This window comes from Polistes dominula, unplaced genomic scaffold (assembly GCF_049000335.1).
Source record: "Polistes dominula isolate Pdom_NZ unplaced genomic scaffold, Pdom_raw_medaka contig_68, whole genome shotgun sequence".
Classification (NCBI taxonomy): Eukaryota; Metazoa; Arthropoda; class Insecta; order Hymenoptera; family Vespidae; genus Polistes; species Polistes dominula.
In genome coordinates, this window is record NW_028301034.1 from 1,203,632 (window position 1) to 1,213,624 (window position 9,993).

The 9,993-nt window shown below is 32.4% G+C and overlaps 1 protein-coding gene across 2 annotated transcripts in view; it reads right to left on the reverse strand.

Moving 5' to 3' along the window:
* The window catches only part of LOC107070836 (Myocardin-related transcription factor), a 246,156-nt gene extending 236,482 nt beyond the window's left edge, over nt 1–9,674 (reverse strand). The window contains exon 1 of one of the 2 annotated variants that reach the window (XM_089174530.1): nt 7,458–9,674. In XM_089174530.1, coding sequence (XP_089030656.1) covers nt 7,458–7,497 — 40 coding nt within the window. In that variant the 5' untranslated portion in view covers nt 7,498–9,674. The remainder of the gene's footprint in view (nt 1–7,457) is intronic. The other variant, XM_015329368.2, reaches the window with a different exon arrangement.
* Nucleotides 9,675–9,993: the final 319 nt, after the last annotated feature.

The window sequence follows — 9,993 nt, forward strand, 5'->3', positions numbered from 1 at the left end:
TCTTGTCTTATCTTCTATGGATGAAAACTATACCACTGGATAGGAAAAGAACACGTGTATGTTCGTCTTACATGTTTCATCATTACAATACGTATCACTATCTTTTTAACATGATTCTCTTCCTTACGTTATTATAGATGAAATTGTCATTCAAAAAAGAACAAAAAAATAGAAGTAAAACAAAAAAAAAAAGAAAAGAAATAATTTTAATAGTTTAGATTATGCAATAGTGCAATACGATATTAGAATAAAAATCATTAAGTTGGAAAAATACCAGAAAATTGTTAAATTGGGCAAATTTGTTAACTTCTAATGGTAAATTATATCCTTGGGATTTAAAAGTCATAAAGATGGAATAAAAATCATTAAATGTCTTTTCTTCAGAACGTATAAAAAAAAATATCGTCAGAGAGATTCGAATTCGATAAGATAAAATTGTTTCGAGTAGGATGAGATAGAAATTAAAATAAAAAAAATATATAAAAAAAAAGAAAAGAAATAATTTTAATAGTTTAGATTATGCAATAGTGCAATACGATATTAGAATAAAAATCATTAAATGTCTTTTCTTAAGAACGTATAAAAAAAAAAAAATCGTCAGAGAGATTCGAATTCGATAAGATAAAATTGTCTCGAGTGGGTTGATAGAAATTAAAATAAAAAAAAAACAATTATTACCTTTTATGTTTTTTTTTTAATTTTAATCTTATTTTAATTTATTCGTCTAGATTATAAAATAGTAAAATAAGATAGTAGTATAAAAATTATTAAATACTATCTCGTAACAAAACATATATAAAAAAAAATCGTCAAATATTCGAATTCGAACTCGACGAAGATTTCTTCGAGTGGGATGATCAAAATTAAAATTAAAAAAATAAAAAAATTAAAAGAGAAATAATTTTAATCGTCTAAATTATAAAATAGTGCAATACGATATTAGTATAAAAATTATTAAATACTATCTCTTAACAAAACAAATATAAAAAAGATCGTCAAATACTCGAATTCGAACTCGACGAAGATTTCTTCGAGTGGGATGATCGAAATTAAAATTAAAAAAATAAAAAAATAAAAAGAGAAATAATTTTAATCGTCTAAATTATAAAATAGTGCAACACGATAATAGACTAAAAATTATTAAATGTCTTTTCTTAAGAACATATATAAAAAAAAATCGTCAAATATTCGAATTCGAACTCGACGAAGATTTCTTCGAGTGGGATGATCGAAATTAAAATTAAAAAAATAAAAAAATAAAAAGAGAAATAATTTTAATCGTCTAAATTATAAAATAGTGCAACACGATAATAGACTAAAAATTATTAAATGTCTTTTCTTAAGAACATATATAAAAAAAAATCGTCAAATATTCGAATTCGAACTCGACGAAGATTTCTTCGAGTGGGATGATCAAAATTAAAATTAAAAAAATAAAAAAATTAAAAGAGAAATAATTTTAATCGTCTAAATTATAAAATAGTGCAATACGATAATAGACTAAAAATTATTAAATGTCTTTTCTTAAGAACATATATAAAAAAAAATCGTCAAATATTCGAATTCGAACTCGACGAAGATTTCTTCGAGTGGGATGATCAAAATGAAAATTAAAAAAATAAAAAAATTAAAAGAGAAATAATTTTAATCGTCTAAATTATAAAATAGTGCAACACGATAATAGACTAAAAATTATTAAATGTCTTTTCTTAAGAACATATATAAAAAAAAATCGTCAAATATTCGAATTCGAACTCGACGAAGATTTCTTCGAGTGGGATGATCAAAATTAAAATAAAAAAAATAAAAAAAAGAAATAATTTTAATCGTCTAGAATAGAATGCAATACGATATTAGAATAAAAATTATGAAATATCTTTTCTCAACAACATATAAAAAAAAAATCATGAAAGATTCTAACTCGTAATTCGATGAGAGACAATTTCTTTGAGTAGGATGATAAAAATTAAAATAAAAAATTTGAAGAACTATACGAGGAGGAGTAGATAGGTAACACGTAATCGAGAAGACGTAACAAGCATAAGAGACGTAAATTTCGTTCGCGTTTTTGTGCCATAAGAGTTACACACATAATGCACGCGTATATAACAACACGCATGAGAAGTCACGTAAGTACACGATGTCGCGACGGCGAAAAGGATGAATCTTAAGAAAGAAAGAAAGAAAGAAAGAAAGAAAGAAAGAAAGAAAGAAAGAAAGAAAGGAAGAAAGAGAAAGAGAAAAGAGAGAGAGAGAGAAATTCGTAGGTGTAAGAGTGTCGCCGTTTGGAGAATGGCCAGAAAACGGAACGGAGACGGAACGGAGACGGAACGGGGGAAAATAGCCGCCCACGCAATGCGCATACCGTGCCGATAAATAATCGAACGCCGGCCAGAAACGCCGGCTGCCAAATTCTCCTATGCTCTTCGAGAATGAGAGATTGAAAGAGAAGATAGAAAGAAAGAGAGAGAGGGAGAGAGAGAGACCATCAAATTCGACGGTTGTAAAGATACGAACGAATTCGATTTTTTTTTCTTTTTTTTTTTTTTTTTTTTTTTTTGATATGATCAAATTAAGTATAAGTCCTCGTTCGTTCTACTCTCAAATAAAATCAATTCGATCGAATAATTGATTATAAATTGAATCATCGATTGGATCATTAAATGTCATCAGGATCGTAATCGAAATTCATCGTGAAAGATGAAGTAAAAAAAAAGGGGAGAAGGTGGAAATAATTTTTGCTGAAATGTTGTAGAAAATAATATCAAACAAATCTTAGTCATTTAATTCATAATTTACGTAATTGCGTAATCGTAGTAATAATTGTAAAAGAAAAAGAGAGATAGTTAGATAGATAGATATATTCGTGAAAGATGAAGTAAAAAAAAAAAGGATGTGAATGTAATTTTTACTGAAATGTTATAGAAAATAATGTCAAAAAAATCTTAGTCATTTAATTCATAATTTACGTAATTGCGTAATCGTAGTAATAATTATAAGATAAAAAGAGAGATAGTTAGATAGTTAGATAGTTAGATAGATAAATAGATAGATAGATATGTTCGTGAAAGATGAAGTAAAAAAAAAGATGCGAATGTAATTTTTGCTGAAATGCTATAGAAAATAATGTCAAAAAAATCTTAGTCATTTAATTCATAATTTACGTAATTGCGTAATCGTAGTAATAATTGTAAGAGAAAAAGAGAGATAGTTGGATAGTTAGATAGTTAGATAAATAGATATGTTTGGAAAGTACCTACGTCTTCTTTTCTCATAATATTTATATGTAACATTCTTTAATAGTTTTCATGTGGTAAGTAGTATAAGTTAGACATATATCCTTGCTGTTAGAGGATTGCCTTGAATTCGCAAAAAGAAACTTTAAACGAGATCATTTCTAACACATTTTTCTTCTCTCTCTCTCTCTCTCTCTCTCTCTTTCTCTCGTATTTCTCTCATTTATTCGTCTTCTACGTTCGTATATATCTCGGTAATGTTAAATAACATTGACTTGAGATAAGAATAAAAGAAAATAGTAGAAAAAAAAGACTGTTCTTCGAGAATACGTTTACACATTGGTAAGTTGTGTTGGTAAGCAATTGTTAAATAATGCCAACACACATATCGAACGCTTAAGTACTTTTACAGGGACGAGAGTCGAGCAAGATCTCGATTAAATTTAGCCTATGTTTTCCATCGGCAGCTGTTGGTTTCCGTGTTTACGAGCCATTCGCTTGCCCACGAATCACTTTTATACCAACGACGTCGTCATCATCATAATCATCGTTGTCGTTGTCGTTGACTATGATCAAATCGACACATGACCAATCCAATCAACGAACGAACGACTAGACAACAACAATAATAATACTAATTCCACAAATCCTAATTCTTAACTTAACTTTAACTAGTATGAGATGATGCCAATGTTCTCTTGAAAAAAAAAATCAAGAAAAAGACAACAAATATGAGGATAATAAAACGTCCAAATTTTCGTATGACAAAAACGATAAATTATCTTGGAAGACTCGTCGTGATCGATTATAAAGTAATCGTAACGTAAGCCTAAGGTTTTATTTTAGTATAGCTATCTCATCGGCTAGGTATTCATTTCTTCTTCTTCTTCTTCTTCTTCTACTAACGAATCCTAACGACGTTATAAGAAGAACGTAAACCAAATAGAAAATGGCTCCTAAAAATCCTAAAAATATAAAGAATCGTTCTCTAGAGACTCGGGTATTGCACGGTATCTTTCTCATTCCTCTCCTTCTCGCTTTTTACTTCTATCTTATTCTATTTCTTTTTCGGAAGATGAGGAGGTGGAGGAGGAGGAGAAGGAGAATGAATAGTATAAATACACTATTCCATTATGGATGATGCGTAAACCTAATATACGAGACGTAACGTCCCATACCCTTCGTTAACTACTCCTATTACTACTTTGCAAAGTTTCAAAACGAAAAATATTTGCAAGGAAATAATAATAATAATAACAATAATGATAATAATAATATCTTCCCAAGGCGCGCACCTGCTACAAACAATTCCAACAACCGAAATATCTTATTCCTATTCTCGTGTTAGTTCGAAGGACAATATCATCGATCCTAACGAAAATAATACAGTGGTGAAAAATATCTAAACGATTCGAGATAGTTTCAAGATGTGTTTCTTAGACACGTTATTTTCATTCTTTACTTTTCTCTCTCTCTCTCTCTCTCTCTCTCTCTCTCTCTCTGTCTCTGTCTTCTCGTATTATTTTTTCTTTTTCTTGATCTTTTTTTCTTATATTTTTGTTATTCGATGTTACAAAGTCGTTCAAAAGAACGGGACGATCGAATAACGGAGAAGGGGTTGATAAATTGGTTTCTTTTGCAACAAGAAAAGGTTTGTGTGTCACCGAAAATTTCCGATGTATAAATTTATCTTTACTATTATATTCTAAATTCGCTCATTGTTAACATTGTTCAAAAATCTATTTTATTGAAGTGAAAACTTCTTTAGAATCAGGGTGATTTGAAAATTGTGAAACCGATGAAACAAAAATAATTAATTAATTAATCAAATCTTTAGATATATATTTCTTCTGTGCGCGTTTTTGTCATTGAACTCCTTCTATAAGGCTAGACCGATTTTAATAAAATTTTGTGTGTGTCTTCAGGTGGATTCGAAAATGGTTTAGACGTAAAATTCGGTCCAATTTAAATTGTTTATTTAATTAATTTTTTATTTATAAATTGTTATGCGAAAAGTTTATAGGTTGAAGTTAGTCGATATTCGAGTTATAGAGAATATTCAATTATCAATTTGATCAATAATCAATTTGATTTTTTTCTTTGAGATGCAAACTGCGATCACAATCGTTGACACCGATTGCCCACATTTTTTTTACTCACTTTTTAAAATAATTATTAACAATAAGTAAAAATAAATAAAAACGAATGAAAAAAATATTTTTGTATTGTTAAAGAGTGGTCTTATTCGGGAAAAAAAAAACATCCCGATCCCCTCCTCTTATCCATCCGAAAAAAAATCACGAAAATTGACAATTTTTTGGCTGGTTACACTGAGATGGTCCCTTAACGACTCGAACGAATTCCTCGTAATCATACGGTTGTATTAGCCCTTTCTTTCATACATCATCGTCCACTTGTTGAAATATATCAAACAACACCGATCATCGATTTTGCACAAATTTCCATTGGATCAATCTTTACATGATCATAATCTTTTGGACAGAATTTACTCATATAACGAGATAAAGTAGTATCCAAGTGAAGATCTGAAAATAGATTAAAAGGTTTGCTCAAGCAAGAGGAAGAAAGACGAAGCAGAAAGAAAAAAAAATGAAAAAGAAAAGACCGGACTAACGAGAAGAGAAGAAAAAGAAGAAGAAGAAGAAAGGGTGAGAAGGGGGTTCGGTGTTTTTAATGGATTTTTACCGTTGCTGTTGAGTCGTCGATGGTGTGTCTAACTATAGTAACATCAATTTTAAGGAAGATCCAGTTAGAGTCTTGTTAACTATTACGTGATTGACGATAAAATGATCGAATCTACGAATTTCTTCATTCTTCCGAATTCCTTTCCTGATGATCATCAAGAGAAAGAGAGAGACAGAGGAAACATAAGAAGAAGAAGAGAAGGGGAAGATCGTCAGGAACGATATAGCAAGTATAAAAGTATGGCTTCATTCACGAAACCGGCTGCCAGGAGAAAAGGACGGTAAAAGAAGAAGAAAAAATCAAAATAAGCTAAGAAAAGGAAGAAAAAGAATAAGAATAAAAAGAATAAGAATAAAAAGAAGAAGAAGAAAAAGAAGAATACTATTACTTGAGTGGACTGGGTGGATAAGGAGCCACTCTATTCGCAGATAAGGGGGTGAATAACCGTGGATAAAAATACTGGCGCGGCCACTAACGGTGGAGAGATAAATAGCGAGGAAAGACGGGGTGAAAGAGAAAGAAAGAAAGAAAGAAAGAGATAGATAGATAAATAGATAGATAGATAAATAGATAAAAAGAGTGTGTGTCCACGTAGTTGGACGACGTAGTTGCCATCCGTTCGGAATGTGCTTCGCTTATTCGCTTTGCTTGCTTGCTTGCTTGTTTGCTTGTTTGCTTGGTTGGTTGGTTACTTGGTTGCCTCAAGCTGGGTCCAAGTGTCTATAAGACGGAATAAATGACCCAGAGATAAAATGGCCTACCCTCTGGGCCTAATTAAGAACCGACTTTTCATCCGCGAAAATTTCTCCACGAGTAAAATCAGATACGGATGATGAAACTTGTGGGAGCCGATTTGGATATGTAGGTCGAAACGCACCGTAGATAAAAGCCCACCTAGGATACAAATAAAACAGTCAAGAGAGAGAGAGAGAGAGAGAGAGAGAGAGAGAAATAAAAAATAAAGAAAAAATGAGAGACAGAGTTTGTGTGTGTGTGTGTTTTGCGTCGTTTACCATTTTCTCGCATGGGGGAGAAAAAAAAAGGAAGAAATAAAAAAACAAACACTCTTAAGCCTTCATAGGATAAGGGTCTCTAATTTTGTCTCTCTCTCTCTCTCTCTCTCTTTCTCTCTCGTTTACGAGATAACGCAACTTATCTTCGATACGTGGAATGTGAAATTTAATGAAGGAATTCGAAGATCTGAAAGTATGTAATTTTTAATAAAACGATCAGGATGGAAAATGTTAATTAAGACAAGCCACACCAATCAAACAAAAGAAAAAAAAACAAGAAAAACCATTATTTTTATTATTCATCGGTCAATGTTGGATGGTTAGTTAATCGTTGGTTAGTTGAAAAAAGCACGTTGAAAAGTCCTTTTGCACAAATGCACGAGAAGCACGCTTCATACACACACAATAAAGAGGCACGTTTTCATAAACGGCGCGAGGTTCAGAATCGGCGAAAGTGCAGGAGGAAGAAGAAGAGAAGACGACGAGGATGCACACGGCGTACCGTCACAGTGTTTACAGCGCTTCGCCCTCGGCTCAGGCATTCTGCGGTGACCTCGTGACCTCACCGATATTCCATCGTCGTTTTCTGCACTTCGCGCGCGAGCGCACCACACTCTTTCAGCACACACCTTCAGCACAACCCCGATGCACCCACCACGTAGCTCTCAACACTCTATTCGGTTTTGATTTTCTCTTGCAATAACACACTCTTCTTCTTCTTCTTCTTCTTCCTTCTTCTTCTTCCTCCTCCCCCTCTTAACCCCTTCCTCCTTCTCTTTCTTCTTGTCCTTTTCCTTTCTACTTTTACTTTTACTTTTACTTTGACTTTCTCTCACGTTAGATCAATACGACAACAAAATGTCTTCCCTTCTTTCGAATCCCAATCGATTTATTGCACACATCATTGCTTTTCTTACGTTTAAGTTTATTTATTTATTTATTTTTTTTTTTTCTTACCGATACGAGACTAATGTAAGTTTCTAAGTATTTGATAGTTCCCGACACTATCGTTCTTTTACGTCACGTTGAAAAAGTATTGCGTTCGTTAGATTTGTCATCGTTTTACGCATTGCGACCTCGACACGAATAAACGGTGCACACGATTAACAGTGCAACACGCACACAGTTGTTGTTGTTGTTGTTGTTGTTGTTTTTCTTCTTCTTATTGTTTTTTGAGAAAAATTCAACGAAAAGGAAAAAAAAAAAAGAGATGGTTTCTCTGATTGTTGCAATAATTCTTATAAATAAATTAGAGAAACTATGCTAATGGTCCACGATACACGAAATTGTATTTACAATAAAATTCATCAAAGCTGTTTCACACTCACTCACTCTCTCTTTCGCACTATTATCACTCTCTCTCTTCTTAAATTGTTCCTTTTTCATTGTCCTTGGTTTTATATATTTCTTTATCTTTTTTTTTTTTTTTTTTTTTTTTGATAAGGGAATGCAGTCTTCTCTTTAATCTGGGAATGATAACGTCGTGATTCGTTCAAAGTTATACTTTGTTGTTGTTGTTACTTTAAATAAAAATCAAGTTCTCACATGAATTCGCCGGATCATCGGCTGACATCGCGAGAACGTTCTCGCATAATTTGTTACATTTTATTTCAACAAATTTTCTTGAAACTTGGAGAAGATCGTCTCTCAAAAAAAATAATATCGGAGAACGAGTTTCGTATCTATTATTTTTTCTTTTCTTTTTTTAATATTCCGTACACATGTAGAATTCATGAATCGTTCGATATCCTCGTTTTCAATGCCATTATTCTTCTGAACACTTTTCCATCGAAGAAATCATAAGCAATAGAGTAGAATATGAGTTTTGATAATAATATTAAATATAAATCGTATCACACGATTTTAACGTTCAACGATAGAACAATCAATGATTAAACATTTTTTTTTTACTAAAGTCAAATGTCACTCGTACTTTGCAAATAATATTCTTCTTCGTTGTCTTCTTCTTCTTCGTTGTATTCTTCTTATTGGTCAACTTTTTGTACAGTACAAAAGGTTGGAAATGAATTCACCGTTCGAGGAAAGTTTCGTTCGTGAATCTCACGCGAATAATCGTCCTATCCTCTCATATGTTTTAATTAATATTTAAAAAAAAAAAAAAATAAAAAAGAAAGAGAATAAAGAAGATAAAATAAAATAAAAAAAGATAGAGAGAGAGAGAGAGAGAGAGAAAAAGAGGAAATATCCCCGTGGCGTCGCGTGGTCGTCGTCGATCGTCGTTTTCGACAACGATCGGTCTTTTAAAATCGGATTAATTCGAAAGTTACAAAATATCACATAATTGTGTGTGATACAATAAACAGGTGATAAAATAATGTTCGTCTTGATCTCGAATAAATGACAAAGAGTAAGAGAGTGAGAAAAAAAGAAAAGGAAGAAAAGGAATAATACGTGTGTGTTTGTGCGTGAGAGAAAGAGAGAGAAAGAAATATTGATGGATGAATGATTGTGGCAAGAAAAAGGTAAAGGAGGAAAAAAGAAAGAAAAAAAAGGGCTTCGCCAAAGAAAACAGTTATTGCCAATCGTTCGATAACGGATGCGGGCGGGTGCGTTCACATCGCGAGGTGTAGGGCGTTTAGGTCGCCGTGTAGCGCCTCGCAGCCATGTCACACGCGCACTGACGGGACCGACGCTCGACGCCGGGACGCTGCTCTTCGGTAAAATTCGGTCCACCCTCTCGGAAAGTGTCGGGACGCTGTCTTCGGTTGAATTCGGTCCACCCTCTCGGATAGCGTCGGGACGCCCCTTCCTTGGCACCTAGCCAATATAACTGTTCCCAAATTGTTTCATCTTTTCACGCTACGAGGCGCTTTAGAACAGTCGTCATATATTTTTTACTTTTTTTATTTATTTATTTTATTAATCTCTATCTCTATCTCCTTTTTTCTCTTTTTTCAAACTCCTATCAATGATAATTTTTAATAAATTTCAATAATAAATATTAACTATAAAATAGAGTGTTTTCAAAGTTACCTCTCCACCTCCTCCCTCTACCACTCTATCTTTCATTTTTCAAA